We start from the raw sequence: 20829 nt of genomic DNA, 5'->3' as shown, positions 1-20829 counted from the left end.
ACAGAGACTGGGGAAACCCTGAGAGTATGGCCCCCAGACACCCTTTCAGCTCAGTAAGGAAGTCAATCATGATGTTCACCCTTCAGCCAAAGATTGAACAGGCCCATAAAGCAAAACAAGACTAAAGGGGTACACCAGTCCTGGGGCAAGGACTAGAAGGCAGGAGGGGACAGGAAAGCTGGTAACAGAGAACTCAACGTTGAGAAGGGAGAGTGTTGACACGTTGTGGGGTTTTTAACCAATTTGCCATAAAACAATACGTGTATTAACTGTTTAATGAGAAACTAGTTTGTTCCGTAAACCTTCATCTAAAGTACAGTATAAAGAGAGAGAGAGAAAAAAAAAAAAAAAAAAGAATAAGCCATGTTTGCCACCCAGTGGGAAAAGTCAAGTGAATAATGTGATGAATGCTATAGGCAGGTAAATGTATTAAGCTTGGGAAAGATAATTTTTGCCAAAGCTTACCTTTCTTTTTCCCAAAACTAACTTAAAAATACATGTTAAAAAAAAAAAAACATGTTAAGAACACATAAATACTTTGTTTTAGCATCAATAAAATGTTGCCCATCATGCTCCAATTTAGGATGTCCATACTTTCCTTCTTCCCTCCGGTGATTCTCTTCCCTTTTTCACATCTATCTTCAGTTCTTCCTAATCCTTCATTTGCTCAGAAATATGCTCATATCTCCTGCCATCTTTAGAAAACAAAAGCCAGAAACAACCACTTTTATCTCCTCCCTCTTTACCTTCACGACCAAACATACTTCCACTAAACTTAAATCTACTCAAATTTAAATCTACCCATTTCTATATAGTTTCTGCCCTCATCATACTACAGAAAAATTTCTCAGGATACCAGTGATCATCTTATGTAAAAACCCACCGCCCTTTTCAATCTTCATGGTACCTGATCTCTACAGTTTTGGAACTGGTAACTACTAGCTACTTTGCTCACTTCGGAAGCACTTCACAGTTGGGGCCCATCCTTGTTCTCCAGCTTCATGTCCTCTTACTTTGCACCCTAAGGTCTGCCACATTCAGCATCACTATTCCTTGAGCAGGAGGCCTGGTGGTGCAGTGGTTAAGAGCTATGGCTGCTAACCAAAAGGTCGGCAGTTGGAATCCACCAGCTGCTCCTTGGAAACTCTATGGGATTGAATCGATGGCAACAGGTTTGTTTGTCTTTTTTGGTATTCCTTGAGCAAGGTCCTTGGGTGGCACAAACAGTTAAGTGCTTGACTACTAGACAAAGGTTGGTGGTTTGAACCCACCCAGAGGCAATTCGGAAGACAGCTCTGGTGATCTGCTTCCGAAAGGTCACAACCTTGAAAACCTTATGGAGCCATTCTATTCTGTACACTTGGGGTTGCAATGAGTCAGAGCCAACTCTGTGGCAACCAGGAACAACAAATTCCTTGCACATGCATTATTTTTGGCATATATCTCTGTCTAAACTTCAGCTGTCTACCTGTCTTTCTTCCTGCACTCAATAAACTTCTCATTATCTATCAACAACCTGGTTGATATATAGCTTTTTTACAAAAAGGCTTTGCCCAAAAGAATCAAGCATAGCCCTTTGTACCTCTTTTTAATACTACATGGAAGCAGCAGTCAAGAAATCAGTGTACTGCAACGGGCAGATCTACCGCAAGAGATCTCTTTAAAGTTTATGAAAGCAGTCTTCACTTTGATGACCTGACCCAAGCATGGTCTTTTTCAATCACCTCATATGCATGTGAAAACTGGACAGCAAAAAAGGAAGACAGAAAAATTGACACATACGGGACTTCTGGCCAACCTGGCGCTGTAGACAAAAGTACCATGCTGTCCCTCCACAGCAAAGTTCCGAAAAATTAAGTAAAACTGAGACAAACGTCATTTCTAGAACCTGAAGCATCAAATGAAGAGATAAAGAACTCAGCCAAGCACCGAATGGAATAAGAAACTGACAGAGGACAGAGAGTGAGGAGACAGACGCGTGGAGGGTCCCATCAATTAAGGCAGCACTGATCCGCCATCTTGGGCTCCTGTCAGAGATGGGCAGACGGGAAGCACGGGAAAGCAGCTTTGCGGAACTTCCGGTAGGAGACAGAGCACCCGGTAACCAGTGACACAGGCTTTCCCACCCCCCATTCTCTCCCCACTGCTCTACCTCTGAGCTTGCTGGCTGGCTGTGGTGGCCCCGCCGCCTGGGAAGTGCAGCGTCAGTACCGCTTGGATTTGCCCACCCACTTTGGAGATTGGCAGACAGGGAGTGCTGGAAAGCTGCTTCACGAAGTTCCCGACAGGAGACAGAGCAGCCGGTAACAAGCAATGTATGCTTTCCTAACCACTCCCCCTCCTTTGGATTCCTCTCCTTCCCATCAGCCACGGCCAAGAGGCAGCTGCTTTGGCCTCAGGCTGCTTGGATTTGCCCTGCCCACACTGGCCAGGCCCATGAGCTGGTCGTGGTGGTTCTTTCCGTCTCTTTTGGTTTCTTCTGTGCCTCCTACCACCTCTCCCTCCTTTCTCTGAAACACCTGGCTCCATGTGCCATCTTTGCTTCTTTTTGAAAGGCTGCGAGGCCACCCTGACTGGCGAACCACTCCTCTGGCCTGTGACACCACACTGGTGGGATGCCTGGGGCTTTTTTTCTCCTTGTTTTGCTTTGTTCTGTTTTCTTTTCGCAGCCACGTAGGTGGGATCCTTGGGGGCATTTCATTTTTTCTTTTCTCTTTTTCCCTTTCTTTCTTCATTTCTCAGTTCTTGTCTCTCTACATTTATCTTCTTTTCTTGTCTCCTAAATACCTGGTGCTGTGTGAGATCTATACCCTCTCTAGCCAAGCTTTACTGAGCAGCCCGGGAGCCACTTCTCCAGTCTTAACAGTCCCACCGGTGGGACTCCGGGACTCCTGAGGGCTTTTCTTTTTCAAATTATTATCTAGTTATTTTTTTTGCTTTTTCCTTTTCTACATTTCTCGGTTTCTCATCTCTCCACGCCACCTCGTTGTTTGCTTGTTTGTTTTTGGCTCCTGTTTCTCTCTCTTCTTTCCCATATCCACACATCACAACCTACCTGCTCTTTCCTGCCTACCTGCACTGTGCACTGAACATCACACCCCCGAGCAGCACAGGCATAGCCTACTGAAACTTGCCCAGCACTGATTCCTGGCCCACCCGTTGGCCTAGTACATGCTACAAACCACCCATCCTAGCCCCTCCCCTTTAGCTGGACCTGCCCTGTTGCACCATAGCTGAATGACTGGCTCTGCCTACTGGATGAGGTGAAAAGTATCGTGACTACAGACGAGCAAATAACAAAGAACGCACAGCCTACCTACTCAGACATAACCAAATAAAACAAAAAAGCAGGATGAAACAAATCTACAATCAAGAAACAAAGCAAATAACTACAGAATGTCCCGAAGACAGCAGACAGTATCAAAACATATATAAAAAAAACCCAGGACAGGATGGTTCCAGTAAGCATCCAAAATAAAACACCAGATGGCTTTCCAGTAGAAGAAAAGGTACTAGAACTACCTGACAGGGAATTCAAATCTCTAATATTCAAAGCAATCCAAGAGTTGAAGCAAAAAGCAGACAAAAGTGAGGAAAAAGCAGACAAATTTATGGAAAAGGCAGACAAATTCATGGAAAATATAGACCAAAAAAAAAAAAAAAAAAAGGAACAATTCAGGATAGTGATACAGGAGCAAAATGCCAAAATAAACTCACAACTAGAAATCATACAAAAACAACAATTAGAATCCAAAAGATAAACAAGATTTCAGAAATGGGCAGTGTCACAGAAGGCCTGAGAAGCAGGTTTGAAACGAAAGAAGACAGAATCAGCAAAATTGAATCCAAACACTTGGATACAACACTGGGGAAAAAATCAGAAAAAAGAACAAAGAAAATTGAAGAAATCCTGAGACACAATCAAAAACAAAACTTTGTGAGTTATCGGAGTTCCAGAACAGGGAGAGAAAACAAAAAACACAGAGAGGATCACTGAAGAATTGCTGACAGAAAACTTCCCTAATATCATGAATGATGAAAAGCTGACCATCCAAGAAGCTCAACGATTCCCATATAGGATAGACCCCAAAAGAAAAACACTAAGGCATATCATAATCACACTCGCTAAAATGAAAGACAAAGAAAAAATCCTGCAATCAGCTCAAGAAAAACAAAGTCACATGCAGAGGAGAAACGATAAGACTAAGCTCTCATTATTTGGCACAAACCACACACAGACAAGAAGGCAATGCGATGACATATATAAAACCTTGAAAGAAAAACACTGCCAACCAAGAATAATATATCCTGCAAAACTTTCATTCAAATATGATGGTGAAATTAGGACATTTCCAGATAAACAGGAATTAAGGAAATATGTAAAAACCAATCCAAACTTACAAGAATTATTAAAGGGAGTCCTTTGGTTTGAGAACAAACAACATCAGACCACAGCCTGAATCTAGGATGCAAGATTGTACCAGCCAGATACCAACCTTATGCTCATCAAAAGACTTCACCACACCAGAAGAGTGCAAAGAGAACCTACAGAATGGGAAAAAATGTTTGGCTATTACAACTCAGACAAAGGTCTAATTTCTAAAATCTACAAGAAAATCCAACACCTCTACAACAAAAAGACAAATAATCCAAATAAAAAATAGGCAAAGGAAATGGACACTTCACCAAAGAAGACATTCAAGGAGCCAACAGACACATGACGAAATGTTCACAATCTCAAGCCATCAGAGAAATGCAAATCAAAACCACAATGAGATACCATCTCACCCTGGCATTACTGGCACAAATCAATATAACAGAAAATAACGAATGTTGGAGAGGCTGCAGGGAGACTGGAACTCTTATGCACTGCTGGTGGGAATGCAAAATGATACAACCATTTTGGAAAACGATTTGGCACTTCCTTAGAATGCTAGGAATAGAAATACCATCTTATTCAGCAATCCCACTCCTAGGAATATATCCTAAAGAAATAAGAGTCATCACACGAATAGATATATACACCCATGTTCACTGCAGCATTGTTCACAATAGCAAAAAGATGGAAACAACCTAGATGCCCATGAACAGAGGAATGGATAAGCTGTGGTACATATACACAAAGGAGTTAGAACAATGATGAATCTGTGAAGCATCTCATAACGTGGATGCATCTGGAGGACATTATGCTGAGTGAAATAAGTCAATCACAAAAGGACAAATGTTGTATGAGACCACTACTGTAAAAACTCATGAAAAGGTTTATGCACAAAAAAATATTTGACGGTTATTAGGGAGGGGAGGGTTGGGGATGGAAAAACAATAGGCAATAAATAAGCAGTAACTTTGGTGAAGGGTAAGACAGTACACAATACTGGGGAAGCCAGCACAACTTGTACAAGGCAAGGTCATGGTGGCTCCGTAGACACATCCAAACTCTCTGAGGGACCAAATTGCTGGGCTGATGGCTGTGAGGACCATGGTCTCAGGGAACATCTAGCTCAACTGACATAACAAAGTTTTAAAGAAAATGTTCTACACTCTACTTTGGTGAGTAGTGTCTGGGGTTTTAAAAGCCCGTGAGCAGCCATTTAGGATATTCCACTGGTCTCACGCCTTCGGGAGCAAGGAAGAATGAAGAAAACTAAAGACACAAGGGAAAGATTAGTCCAAAGGACTAATGGACCACATCTACCACAGCCTCCGCCAGACTGAGTCCAGTACAACGAGATGGTGCCCAGCTACCACGATTGACTGCTCTGACAAGGATCACAATCAAGAGTCCTGGGGAGAGCTAGAGAAAAATGTAGAACAAAATTCTAACTCAGAAAGAAAGACCAGACTTGCTGGCCTGACAGAGACTGGAGAAACCCCGAGTGTATGGCCCCTGGACACCCTTTCAGCTATGAAGCCAATCCTGAGGTTCACACTTCAGCCAAAGATTAAACAGGCCCATGGAACAAAACAAGACTAATGGGGCGCACCAACCCTGGGGCAGGGACTGGAAGGTAGGAGGGAACAGGAAGGCTGCTAATAGGGAACCCAGGGTTGAGAAGGAAGAGTGTTGACATGTTGTGGGGTTGTTAACCAATGTCATACAACAATGTGTGTACTAACTGTTTGATGAGAAACTGTTCTGTAAACATCTCAAGTTCAATTAAAAAAAAAAAATAACACATACAAATTGTGGTGTTTGTCAAAGAATACTGAACATACCACAGACTGCCAGAAGAACAATGAAATCAATTTTAGAGGAAATACCACCAGAATGCTTCTTAGAGGCAAGGATGGCGAGGCTTTGGCTTGCTTACTTTGGACACATCATCAGGAAGGAACAATCCTTTTTAGGAAAGGACATCATATTTGGTAAAGTAGAGGTCCAGCGAAAACAAGACAAACCTTCAATGAGGCAGACTGACAATTATAATAAACAATGGACTCAAATATACCAATAATCATGAAAATGGAGCAGGACCAGGCAGTGTTTCATTGTTACTTATAAAGCTCAGTATGAGTTGGAGCCAAATCTATAGCAACTAACAAAAGCAACTGCTGTTTATCTTTATTCATCCACGGATAGTCTTCGAATACTGGGACTTAGGCCTTTTCCATCTTTTCTCCAGTGCCAATTAAGTGCTTGGATACACTAAAAATGATCAATACATGATTAAATAATGAGTATGTCACAAAAGTCTTTGCAGTGAGTTTTGATGAGACTTAATAGGCTTTATCTGTGAAATTAACGTAAGTCCTTTTATCTTACATAAAACAGTGAACAAAGAAAATACTCTTTGGTAAAATAAAAAATGAAGACAGGAAGTTAATTTCTCTTGTTGCAAGAAGACAGTGAAAATCAGAATTTGAAATCCAACTTCTGGTTGGAAAAAAATTAATTTCAGAGAGAAAATTGCTAGAATGTATTTTAGAGGGCAATGGGCATACTGCATGTGTTCTGTTTAATACACAGTCTAGCACAGTGGTTGAGAGTATACACTTTCAACCAGCCACCTAGGTTGAAATCCTGGCTCTACCATTTATCAGCCACTGGGTCTCAGTTTCTCCATCTATAAAATGGAGTTAGCAATACCTACCTCATTGGCTTGTTCTGAGGATTAAGTAGAAGAATCTATGTAAAGGATGTAGATACATGAACTGAACCCTTGCTGTTATTGTATCCCCTCAAAGAATACTCTCAATATTTACCTGTTATTTTCTACAGCACATACTTTCATCTCTCTTCGAGTAATGGTGAAAACTAACACTAATCCATCTATCCATTATTTCCTGGCCTCTACTGAAATCGAGGATACACCTGGAAGCTGAATGATGCCAACAGGCATATTAACAGTCACTCCCAGTGTCTAAGCAACTAGCTAATAAGATAGCCTGAACTTCAATGAAGATGAGATTTTTTCTAATATTTAAGTGAGTGGCTCTTTCCCTTTTGAGTGCATATTCATAATCGAAAGTTCTTGAGCCCAGGAATTTGCATTGTTAACCGTCAGCACAGATGACTCTTTCTGAGGCAGGTGATTCTTGCACCACACTCAGAAACACTGACTTAAATTCAAGGTCCACCAAGTGGTTGTCATGCAGGGCTGCACATCACAATTGCTTGTATAGTTTTGTAAAAAGATAGGTTACTGGACCTCACCCACAGAGTATGATTCCAGGGGTCTGCGTTTTTAAAAAGCCCCATGGGTAATTTTACACAACCAGTTGCACATTTTATTTCCTGGAAATATTTGTAAAAATACTTCAGAGTTAGTCATGGCTGAAAATTTTTGAGATATAACCTTTTATGTAACTTACAAAACTTGGAAATTGGAAAAAACAGTGGCACAGAAAAAGGATTTACCTTTCCAATAAACGCCAACAAAAGGATCTTGGTTTCTTGGAAATCTTTCTCACAAGCCTCTATTTCTGAGCAAAGTGATAATGAGTTTTACAGCAGTTATTATTGAGTCATTAATGCTAAGATTAGTCAAAATGTATTTGGGAAAAGTGATAAATGTACACAATTGCCATTTATTAGCATGTGTATGACTTAAAAACCACAGTTTTAGATTAGGACGCCAGTTTAGAGTTGATTAAATTATCCACGGTCACAGTGACAGGCAGTGGTACAAGCAATACTAGAAATGGGGCCTCCTGACCCCCAATCCAGTTCTTCCCACTTAGTCTTTTTTCCCTTCCTTACCTCCGGGATTGCACTTCTCCAACACTCCCTTCCTTTTCCTCACCCAGAAGCTGGCAAACTTTCTAAAGGGTCAGATAGTAAATATTTTAGGTCTTGTGGACCATAAGGTGTTTTGGCAACCACTCAATCCTGCCATGGTGGCACAAATGTTGCCATGGATAGTATGTAGATGAAATATGTGGTGCTGTGTTCCAATCAAACTTTATTTACAGAAACAGGCAGGGAGCTGAGTTGTGCTGAGGACTGTAGTTTACCCATCCCCGCTCTAACCAAAAGGCTAGGAATGTTTAAGTGATTTTCCTGATCAGTAAGCCGAGGATTCTGCAGAAGACGGCCCTTTCTCAAATGTGGCAGTATCCCCGCTTCATGACACTGAGACCATAGGTCAAATAAAAATAGTTACTCAAGGGACCAGAATTGAGTATTTAAGGATTTAAATAACAATAAAAAAAAATTCCCTTTAATATAATTTAGAATTTAGGGTCGCTATGAGCTGGAGTCGATTCTACGGCAGTGGGTTATACACAGATTAAGCCACGCGATAAGCCACTACACAACAGCATGTTAAAAAACATGTTTATTTTACACTATGTACAATCAAGAATATATTTAAAAGCATTATCAATTAAAATAAATGAAGACCATAAATCACAATTTAGTTTGTTCTTAGTGTATATACTCACATTAAAATATAAAGAACATATACCAAAAAAGAGCCAAAAGTATGCATTTTACTAAAACTTGGTATATACATATTCCACTGGAAAACAGCAATCAAAAAATGACTTTAACCAGAACCAAGTTCCTGTGATGTGTAGTAACCATTATATTGTTTGTATGAGGTAGTAACTAAATTATTTTGGCCATGTGTTAATACTCTAAATCAAAAGAAATATGAAAATGATCAAAAAATAAGGCCAACAGAAGTAAAAATTCCACTAGAAATTTGAACCACTTCACTCTATGGAATGTTATAGTTCTTTAGTGTGATGTGTGCAATGCTTAGTGTGGACTCTTTAATAATGCTAACTTATTCTTTGTGCATACTGTAACTCAGACAAGAATTGCCTTGTTACATCACAGTACCGCTATTCTGTGATTCAAACATCTTTCAAAGGTATTGTTTTTAAGCACAGACAAGCAATCTTAGAGAATTCTGCTTAAATATAAAAAGGCCAGTTACTACGACAGGTGGTTAATTGGTTGGTTTCACACAGAAAACAATCCAAATACATTTTAAAAAGATGTTGGGGAGCCAAATGCATATTGACAATGTCACAGCTTACTTTTGTGACTTAATACATCACATATCAATACTCTGTGCAAATATAAACACCAGTGTACTTGCATTAAAATTAAAAACAAGATTATAAAATGATTACAGCCTCCATTACAATTTTAAAAGTTACAAGATTTATATTCATATTACTAAATTACATATAATAAAAATACAATAGTGTTAAATGTACTGTTTTCATTGCCAGCATCCCATTTTTTAATATAACCACACCCAAGAATATGCTAAAGGATTCTTAAAGTAGTAATCCCAATTGCATTTTTCATCAACATTTACATCTGTACATAAAGACACTTACTTGTACATCTCATAAAAGTACATTATCTACATAAATTTTTAGTGTCTGTCTTCAGCAATATGAAGTTCCACAGAAAAATACTGCCTATATGTACAAAGATTACATAACAATGAATTAAGCACTTGTGTGGTTCAATATGCTAAATATATCCATACCACTTAAAACACAAATTTCCCCATCTTTGTCTCACGCCACAATAAATTACAGAGTAACTGAAGCCAGGCGACCGCAGCTTTGTACAGCTTCCAGCATCCATTAACGTCCCAGCAGTAGTGTTCTTTCTTTCTAGAGTTAACTGTCAAAGCACAACATTTCTCAGTAACTGTTTTCGTGACCTGCCAGGATGTATAGATTGCTGTTTGCTGTAGGGTTATCAGTTGGCCTACTTTCCAGAACCACGACCCTGAAAGTAATCAACAAAAACATAACAAAGTTATTCCTGAAAACTGATACTAGCATAAAAACTCTTCATTGCTTCTCCATTATATGCCGCTATATACAATATACAAGTGGTGCTTATTTGTGGGTAGAAATAATTTTTGAGTAGACATAATTTTGAAAACCACTCTGATTAAAGGGCCAGTTCCAGGTCTGGGGAGTAATTTTGCTGCCCACCACCTTCCACCTCTAAATCCATTGTTCTTGTAAGAGCAAGAGGGGGGAAACCTACTAGGAATAATGTGGGGGGCTTAATTCTTATAAATTCTAAAAACAATGTGTAGTTCAAGAATCAGAAAGTAAATCACAATACAGCTAAAATCTTACCTGGCACTAAAAACAAAAATTTCTGTTTTTTTGCATATGATATTTCCTCTGTTCTGTGCTGTAAATCAGACTTTAGACAGTATGTTTAATGAAAACTTGCACTGACAGATTGATAAATTCCTGTTACTTGGAAGATCAGGCACGTTTGCAAAGGTTTTCTAACTTTCTGACTTGTGAATTGTTATAGTATATAAAATACAATGTTGAAGGTATTATTGAGAAATTTCAATTCCCTTGAAAAAGAAACCTATTACATGCTAGATTTATACAACACATTTAGTTTTATGTATTTAATAAAACCCCTTTTCATACCTGTCAGATCCAAGCAGCCTGAAAATTCTTGTGCTATCTGAAATTTCTTGTGTTACCTGTTCAATTAAAATGTAAATTTATTTTCTGAAATTAGAGAAACGAAATTGCATATAGGCATTCATTTCATGTATAACTTTACAGAAAAGAAAGGACCTATTTCCTAAGATGGAGATACATCCCTGCATGAGTGCCAATCTGTTAGCTCAGCACACAGGTGCATAATTTTGTGAGTCTAGAAAAAGCATGGCTAATTTTGAATTAATCATAAGATAGTGGGAACAGAAAAACATTTGTTAAATTATAGACTTCAAGGGAAAACTTAAAAAGCAAAGCATTGAGTTCCAGCAAACTTTAGTCATTTATGTTAGTATCGTGTGAACTGCTTAGGTCTGGTCCTTTTACTGAAAACGCAGTGTGAAGTAGGACAGGAGGCATCTGAAAGCAGACATGACTTTAGTTTGAATTTCAATTCTCCTAACTTACTAGCTGCGACACTAGGCAAGTTATGTCATCTCTTAAAAAAAGTTTGCCTTCTGCAAGATGGGATTAAAACTATCTACTTTGCGGTGTTCTTACAAGTCTAAGGAAGTGCTCAATGGATGGTAATTCCGTTCCATTTCTTCCCCATTCTCTCGAAATAATAAAATATTTTCTAATAGCAAGAAGTCCTGTGACCAATTACCAGTTGGAGAGAGAAGAATAAGGCTACAAGAGAAAGAGGAAGCCACTGTTCATAGCTTACTGAATGCAAAGCATTCCAAATAATAATGGCAGTGACTTCTTCCCCAAGTTTGGCAGGCTGCAAAAAAACGTGAGTTTGAAACTAAGTTTATTTCATCAATACCCCTATAATTATTCTGGAAACCCAGTAATTCTTAACTTCTTTAACCTAGTTCACCTGAAGGATACAACACACTCACAGAAGTAACAAGGGCTCATCATGACTGTGATTTTCCAACAGATTTTGGGGTTTGCTACTAGAGGAACATAGTATTTTTGGAGATGATTTTTTTTTTGGTAAACTTTCCTTTCAAAAAAACAAAACAAACAAGAAAAAAACCACTCTCTTTGGGTTATTTCTCTGATACCTTGCCTTCTCTGCCTAGAGTATTAGCTCCTGTCTGCTCCTATCTCTCTGCTCAAATTCTCTCTGGTGACTTTAAATACTGTTAGAAGCATTTATTAGCAAGTGACCTTTTTAAACTATGCCCAGCACATCACATGCTTCATTTTATGTAATCTTAACAACGCTGTGAAGTAATATTTTATTTTCCTCAGTCCACAGATGGAAAAATACAGGTAAGGAGAAGTAAAGTGACATTCCAAGATCACACAGCTGATAAAGAACAGAGCTGACTCTTGCCTCTGGAACCAGTGCTCATGATCATCAGCCTATACTGCTTACCTTTGTTAGAAGAAATGCTCTGACTTAATGAAAGATAGTTTAGGACACAATGAGCTACTTTCTTAGCTGAGGCACAAGAAGGTTCTCCTTTCCCTCCAATGACCAAGTAAAAGTTATACCACTGAGACTGGCAGAAAGCATTAGCTTGGGGGTATTGGAAGAATTTTTGGTAATTTTTTTTTCCTATGACATTCTAGGGGGGCAAGTTTTGCTCATAACTGCAGCATGGTATAAATTTTCAACCAAAATGAGTATGTCACATGGCTTGGAGTTAAATTATTCCTGTAAGGGTGAAAGGACTCTTAAGATGCAGATAAAGGTTAATAAAAAGGAAGGAGCAAACAATCTTATAAATGCCGAGGCAACAAAAATAGGGGGCAAGGTGGCTTCAAGAGAAATATAGAGCCCTTTACTTAGAACCTGTGTTCTGAAACACAAGGCAGAAAAGGTGTCTCAGGACAGAGCCAGCGTCAGCAATCTTGTTCCAGGAGATGGGTCTGGGAAAGTTGAATGAAAATCATCGTGGCTAACTTTGAGCAGTATTAGGTAGTTCTTGTTCTGAATAGAAGGGTAGTTACCCAGAAGTACATAAAATATGCACTGAAGTTGTTTGAGTAATGGAGAGAAAGACCTGGCTATACAATATATGCTACTGATTTTAATCACTGGACTGTACACAGGAAATAATAAAGTCAGCAAATCAAGTATTACTTGTACTAGCTGCACTTTTTCCAAAGTTAAAGAGGACTGTCTGAAGTAGAACTTGGTTGTATCTTGTGACTATTTAATGGACGTAATTTTTAAAGGATTACTTACCTCATTTGATCTAAAACTTCTACCTTGCATTCCATGTTTCCAGAAAGCTAGCACACTGTCTTGTAGGCAAACTAGCAGGCAAGAACAGCTCAATTACTGTTAATGGCACAAAAGTTCAACGGATAAGCATCATTTCATCCTTCTTTCTGTCTTTAACAGCAATACTTCAACTGGCACCTAGTGCCAGATGCTTCATATTTACATAGCTTCTTTACTTTTAGAATTTTAAAATATACTATACAGAGCTTATTTATTTTTTTGATAAGGAAAAAAGACAATTCACTGAAATTTTTTTTTTTGTTATAGAAACTCTTTTGCTAACCTGACTTAACTTTTTAAAATACTTAGAGACTAACAAACATACATGTTCTACCACTCGACTCTCAAATTCTAGTATTTGCTATATTTGCTTTTAGTTTTAAAAAACAAACAAACACAACTGGCATACCTTATATACCCCATGATTCCAACTTTCATACATTTGGTAAGATGAATATTCAAGTTATTTCTAGTTTTTTTGTCATTAGAAACAACGATGCAATAAACATTCTTGTACACCAACTTTCATACATTTGGTAAGATGAATATTCAAGTTATTTCTAGTTTTTTTGTCATTAGAAACAACGATGCAATAAACATTCTTGTACATCTTGCATACATGTGAAAAACCTTCCATGAGATAGATATCTAGAAGTATAATTTTTAGTCTTCATTTTTTAATTTACATATTTAATCCATATTTTTGTGTGTAATGATTGAGGAGGAAATCCATTTTTTTCCCCACAAATAACCAGTTGTGTCAGCATTATTTGTGGGATAATCCATCACTTCTCCACTGATATATAATGCCATTAAGTTTCCATTTATGTGAGGGTCTATTTCTGGGCCGTCTCTTCTTGATACCACTGTCTTAATCACTATGATTTTATACTAAGTTTCAATATTGAGTGGGCAATTATTCTTCAAAATTTATTTTACTATTCTTGGCATTGTATAAATTTTAAGATCAGCTTATCAAGTGGCACAAAAAAATCTTGTTAGGATTTTTATTATAATTGCACTGAATTTGTGGGTTAATTTTTGAAGAATTGACATCTTTTTCATATTGAGACTTCCTACCCATCAACATGGTGTAGTTCATTTGTTCAAATCTCCTTTTATCTAAGTAATAATTTGGAATGCCTATATAATGATCTTAAACATGTTTTGATTAGATTTATTCCTATTTTACTGCCATTGTGAATGGGATCTTTTTTTTCTATTAAATTTTTCAATGATCATTACTGGCATATAGGAAAGCTATTCATTTGTGTTACTCAGATCTAGCAACTCTGAATTCTCTTATTACTTCTAGAAGTTTACCTATACAGTTTCTTGTATTTTCTACATAGATAACCACACCATCACCTTTTTTCTGTCTAATCCATCATACTTTCCTTTTCTTGTCTATTAAGACAATGTTGAAATATGACGACAGCAAGCATCCTTATCTTGTTCTCCACTTTAATGGGAATTACTTTGACCATTAAACATGATATTTGTAATAGGTTTTGCTAGGTTGAGGACATTTCCTTCCATTCCTAATTTGCTAAGAAGAGTCTTTTTTGCTTAAATCATGAATGACTTGGATTTTATTGAATGCCTTTTTGTGCATCTACTAAAAAGTTATATGGCTTTTCTATTTTAATCTTTAGTATGGTGTACTGCACAGATATCCCTTGCTTTCCTGAGATAAAGTCTACTACTTGGCAATGTGGAATTCTATTTGCTAGTATTTTACTTAGAATTTTTAAAATCTATTTTCGTAAGGCAAAATTGGATTGTAATTTTTGTTTTCTATACTAATCTTGTTTGGTTTTAGCGTAAGTGTTAAACTGGTCTCATACACTGATTTGCTCAGCATTCCTTCTTGGTCTATAATCTTCAACAGTCTGTATAGGATTGGGATTATCTAGGCCTTGTAGGGTACATAAAAGTCATCTATAAAACCACCCAGCCTTATGTCTTTTGTGGGGAGAGTGCTGGATTACTAGGCTCTGAAGCAACAAGGTTGGCTTCAGGCCTTCACACTATTTTGACTTTCTGTTGTTTATCTTGTATTTTTGACCCTGCCTATGTCATTTTAGGTACGGATTCCATTTTAACATCTGGAGATCCTCCTCAAAACGACTTTTTATCAGCACTATTCTCTTTTGTTGAGGGACAAGGAAAACAGAACCAGGAATCCAGGAAAAAAAACAAATGAAGTATTTGCCCTTGGTCTTACCTACTCTGCCAACATCAAGTATCTTTATTTTAATGATAAAAGACGTCAGAAAAATTGTGTATAGTTAAATACAATTTACAATTTTAATTTGTAATTATAAATCCAAATTTAAATTGTCATGCATTTTTCCCAGCACAACCCCATATACAATCATCTTCACCTTATTTTTCCTGGATATAATTATTTTAGAATATTGACTCTATCAGAAATTCTTTTCTAGAAAAAGTTTTTGTCAGGCAAAATGTGAGAGTAGCACGAAGGAAAATTCCACATATTTAAAACTCTCATCAGCAGATATAATAGCAAAAATACAATAGAGTATAAAAACCAAAAACCAAACCCACTGCCGTTGAGTTGATTCCGACTCATAGCGACCCTACACGACAGAGTAGAACTGCCCCACAGAGTTTCCAAGGAGCGCCTGGCAGATTCAAACTGCCAACCTTTTGGTTAGTAGCCATAGCACTTAACCACTATGCCACCAGGGTTCCCACCACGCCACCATGGTTTCTACAATAGAGTATACTAAGTACTAAATTTTAAAGTACAGGAGACTGGAGGAAATGGAAAACCTAACTGTGCTATGAGAAATGATATTTAATTATTTCTTTTGAAATGCCAGACCTGTAAGGAATATATTATTTATACCATAGTTATTAAACTATTTTAGAGAATATATAAAAGTAAAGGCTAATATTGATCTCATCTTCATTATATCTCATATATTTTTAAAAACAAGTCCTTAGTAATATATTTTTGTAACTTTAGATAATTATCAGATCAATGATTTTAATCAGTTTATATGCAATCAGCCAAGAAATTACTTACCTATTGATTCAATCTGGAAATCGAAGGTGAGTTCCGATGACAATTTTCTGCTAGATTTTAGTCTTCCTTGGAGATTTACTATTTTTATACAACCTAGAGAAAAAAAGTTACTCAGAAATGAAGACGAAAGTAATCTTGTTAAAACAAGATGTTCATAAATAAAAACTTACAGTCCAAGCATACAAGGATGGTATCTCTCTCCAGCTGGGTGACATGAGTAACACTTGTCTGTGGGCTATCTATAACACAAGAAAAGTTTGATAAACTTATAGAAAAGATAATATTTAAAGCATGTAGATGCACACAGAGAGAGAGAACTCTGAGCATCACTGTGTTTGAAATGTGCGTCATTTCAACAATGTCAACAATGTGTTCTTAAAAGGCAGCTATCTTTCCGGTTTAATGTGTTGTTTAACAGAACCTGGGCTTCAGCAACCATGTTATTTGTGATTTTTTTGTTGTTTGTTTTTTCAATTCAGGAAAACCTACGTCCCTTAATTTTTTTCTTTTTGTGAACAATCTTCCAGGCTTTCAACAAACTCCTGCCTAATCAATATTTTATTGGCAAACTGGTTCCTCAACATTTCCCTAGTAGCCATAAACCCCAACCCCTCTAAAAATTGTCCTCTAATATGGTCACTGTCTATAGCAAAACATTCTAAAATGACAGTTTTAAAGAGAAAACTTTGAAAGGGTCTAAAAGCAAAAGTAAAAGGGGTTCATAACAAACACGATACTTTAAAAAATAAAAGTTAAAAAGGCCTTTAAAGGTTGTGTTTTTTAAAATGCAAGAAAAACTCAAGTTTTACCTATATGAATTAGAAGGTTTCAAACAATCAAATTTGTGTACAAAGCTCATTAAATGAAGATAGTATTTCTTCAAATACTAGGGTAACTAGCTATGGAGGAAGGATCTACTATGCAACTTGACAATGTAGATCAAAATTTAAGGAAATAAATTATATAAGAGACTTATTTTCAAGCACTCTCAAACACTTGGGCAGTAGCTGTTTACTTACGATTACATACAAATCATGTTTTTTTTTTTTTTTCATTTACTAAAGCTACTTTTTTTTTTTTTACTGGGTAGCACCTGTGTATCAATTACAAGTATATACTAGAAAACAAACTATAATTGAAATATTCTATAATTCAGCTTTTCCTTCTCCTTAAATTGGTGTTTCTTTTAGCCTGAGGTTTGTGTATACGTGTGGTTCTCAAAGAGTGGTTTCTGACCTACAGCCTCAGCATTGCCTAGGGACACAGAAAAATGAAAATATTCGGAGCCCCCTCCAGACCTACAGAATGACAAACTAGGGATGGGGCCCAGCAGTGTGCCTAAACACGTCTCCAGGTGATTCTGAAGCACGCTCAAGTTTGGGGACCACCTGTCTGTATTAAATACTGAATGATCCCTTTGACCAACACTCCTAGTAAAGTGATGAAATGTGATTAAAAAGGTAAAATCATCAGAGCCAGGGCAACTGGAGTTATGTAATAATGCAATTTTTAGGTATATACCATTTTAAATTACATTAAGTACCTGAAAATTTTGAAAGTTATGAAATCATTAAGTGCCCAGGCTTTTTTTAATGTGTCCTATGTCAAAAATAAGCATTTCATAAAGATTCATTTTCATATTAATAAACTGCATTCAAAACAATAAAAAAAAAGTTTAGGTGCATATAAAATTCTCTAAAAAATAAATTCAAAAAATTGAATGTACTACATCAAAGCATTAAAAAACATTTACGCATACATAAGCTATTATTTAAAATGTCATATTTTATGTTGTGTTTCTCAAAAATCATAAAATGGCCCAGGTATACCTCATTTTATACAAACAGACATGTATATGGAAAACTGTGTGTTAATATACATCAAATACAGGACTCTCAGGATTAATCTATACAAAACTCATCTCTAAATAAAAAGTTGGTGCATATGCTCTGGACACAGTCAAGTCTCAATACACATTTTCTGTCAATCAAATTGTTTCAAATGTATTGAACAAATTAGCTATTTGAAAACAAGTCATTTTCTCCCAGTTTCATAGTAGGTATTTAAAACTGGATTTCCATGCACTATTTCTGCTTAAAGAAACATTAAATTATAAAACTAGTATGTATGTGTGTGTGTATATGTATGTGTGTGTGTATACACACACACACACACACACACACGTCTTAATAAGTCAATAAAAATCACAAACCTGATTCGGTAAACCACGAAGAGGTAGAATTTGGATTGACAGTCTCAAATTGAACCACCTGGTTGAAGTCTCTCCCTCTACTGACACCAACACAAACTAACGGGTACTCCTGTTCAGGAACTACCAGCATTTCAAACATTCTAAGTGGACAGGGTATAGGAAAATCTATGTGCTGAGAGAAGAAACAAAAAAACATTAAACAAAGAAGACCCAAAAGCCAAGTAATTTATACTATTAACAATCTTTAGTTTTATAAAAATATATTAAATAGCTTTCTACTATAAAGATTCTTCTTGTCACAGAAACTCAGGGTATGCCAAAAAATCTCAATTATAAAGTATTTTTATAAAGATTTTAGGCTCACCAACGTGAAATTTTAACATTAAAATCCCATAATTTTAGGCTCTTAGGTCTGGAAGAAGGAGCTCTAGTGGTGCAATGGTTAAGTGCTCAGCTATTAACCCAAGGTCAGCAGTCTGAACCCACTCAATGGCTCCTCAGGGAAAGAAGACCTGGGGATCTGCTTCTAAAAAGGTTATAGCCTAGGAAACCTATGGGGCAGTTCTTCCATGAGTCAGAATCTACTTGATGGCACCTGGGAATGACAACAGGACTGGAAGGGAAGTAAAAAAATCAACCGTCCAACCGTCTTTTTTCTGAGTTGGAAACTGAGGCCCAGGAGTAGGGTGACTGGTTCAGGGTCCCCCTGTGCTTTGTGGCATGGTCTCCCGTCTCCCAATTTGACCTCCGTTTATACTTCCTTTTGCCTTCTTTTTCAACTGAGCAAACATGGCTAAGAGAACTGAAAATTTAATCAGCCAGAAACACTTCTAAGTGTGGATAGAGTCACAAGTTAGAGAGAAATTTAGCTTCATATCGCAAGTGATTTCACCCAATAAGTTAACTTACACAGTTATAATACAATCAATTTTAATTTTAAGCAACTTAATTTTTTTTTTGTATTATAAAGAGGGTGAATACATTACATTTAGAAGTTTGGAAAAATAGATGGAAGACACTAACTGCATTAGTAATTAGGAAATAAAACCACAATGAGATACCAGAGATACCCACCAGACTGGTTAAAAATAAACTAAAAAAAGTAACAGTAACAGTATTGGAAAGGAGTAAACAGATGCTCCCACATTGGCGGTGGGAATAAAAACTGGTATACCCACATTGGCTAATTACATTATCCAGTAGCGCAGAGGATGCCTAAAATCTGCAATGGCGGTCCTGGGTACACACCCCAGGGAACACAAGCACATGCACACCAGGAGACATATACAAAGATGCTCACAGCAGCATTGTTCAGAATAACCAAAAACTGGAAATAACCTAAATGCCTATCAACAGTAAATGAATAAAACTATGGCATATTCACACAATAGAATACACAGCAATGAAAATAAACAATCTATATCTACATCCAAGAACTACACAAATCAAATGTTGTAAAAAGAAGCCAGACACAACTGAATACATACTGTTGATTCCACTTATACACTGTTACAAAACTCAGATAAAATTAATTCTAATGTTTAGGGATGCATACTTATACAGTAATACTAGAAAGAAAAGCAAGGACTTTCTCTAGCCATAAAAGTTAGGACAATGGTTTCCTTTGTAGGAAAGAGGGGGTGGCGGCAACCAGAACAGGTGCCATGGGGAGTTCTGAGGTGCCAGAATGTTATTAACAAAAAAATTCTTTTTTTAGTGTTTTTCTGAATATACGCAAATATACCAGTTTCACCAAATCTCTCCAGCAGTGGATATTAACCAACAAAAACAATTTGTTATTTTAATAAAGTTGACTTTTTTTCAAGCTTTCATTTAATAACTGTATTTCTTTGCATACAAGCTACCCCTTTGCCCTTTTAACTAATAGGTATTTTAATGCTTTTCTTACTACAACTCCCGATGTAACTCAATTCTTTTTCAAGAAGTTAGCATTTCTTTCACTTGTCAAATTTTCCAAAATGAACTAGGGCTACATTGGCTAAGATTGCTCAAAACATGCAAGAAGTACCAAGTTGAAGAATTTTCCCCACCACTACTTTTTCAGAATAAGTTTTAATGGTCTTTTTATTCTTCTGATAGAAAATTCTCACAGAGATTTTAACTGCAACTGTTCACATCACAAACTATAAACTAGTCCAGAGAAAAATGACATCCGAGACAGGCCATGATTTTACATTTACTCAAGTCTTTAATATTTTTAAACAAAATTTCTTTTAAAAAACATTGGTCTTACACTTATTAACTTTTATTTTTTTTGTTGCCGTTATGAATTTTCAAAACGGTTATTCCCAGTATTTAACAAAGTTATTCTTTTAATCTGGCCAAAATTAAAAAACTTGACCATTTCACATTATTTATGATTATAAATATATGAGCCCTGGTGGCACAGTGGTTGAGAGCTACAGTGAG

The 20829-nt window shown here is 36.9% G+C and overlaps 1 protein-coding gene across 6 annotated transcripts in view; it reads right to left on the bottom strand.

Annotated features, from left to right (window-relative positions):
* Positions 1-8777: 8777 nt before the first annotated feature.
* MAP4K3 (mitogen-activated protein kinase kinase kinase kinase 3) overlaps positions 8778-20829 on the bottom strand; it is a 237823-nt gene continuing 225771 nt past the window's right edge. For 2 of the 6 annotated variants that reach the window (XM_049870296.1, XM_049870297.1), the window contains 6 exons: positions 18400-18571; positions 16358-16426; positions 16188-16280; positions 13094-13164; positions 10873-10928; positions 8779-10198 (listed from right to left, as the gene is read on the bottom strand). In XM_049870296.1, the coding sequence (XP_049726253.1) occupies positions 10111-10198; positions 10873-10928; positions 13094-13164; positions 16188-16280; positions 16358-16426; positions 18400-18571 (549 nt within the window). In that variant the 3' untranslated portion in view covers positions 8779-10110. Of the gene's footprint in view, positions 10199-10872; positions 10929-13093; positions 13190-16187; positions 16281-16357; positions 16427-18399; positions 18572-20829 lie in introns of all 6 variants that reach the window. The other 4 variants (XM_049870292.1, XM_049870295.1, XM_049870294.1 and 1 more) reach the window with 3 other exon arrangements.

The sequence above is a fragment of the Elephas maximus genome, chromosome 26 (assembly GCF_024166365.1).
Source record: "Elephas maximus indicus isolate mEleMax1 chromosome 26, mEleMax1 primary haplotype, whole genome shotgun sequence".
Classification (NCBI taxonomy): domain Eukaryota; kingdom Metazoa; phylum Chordata; class Mammalia; order Proboscidea; family Elephantidae; genus Elephas; species Elephas maximus.
The sequence above is the reverse complement of the archived record's forward strand: the minus strand, read 5'-3'. Positions and strand labels throughout refer to the sequence as shown.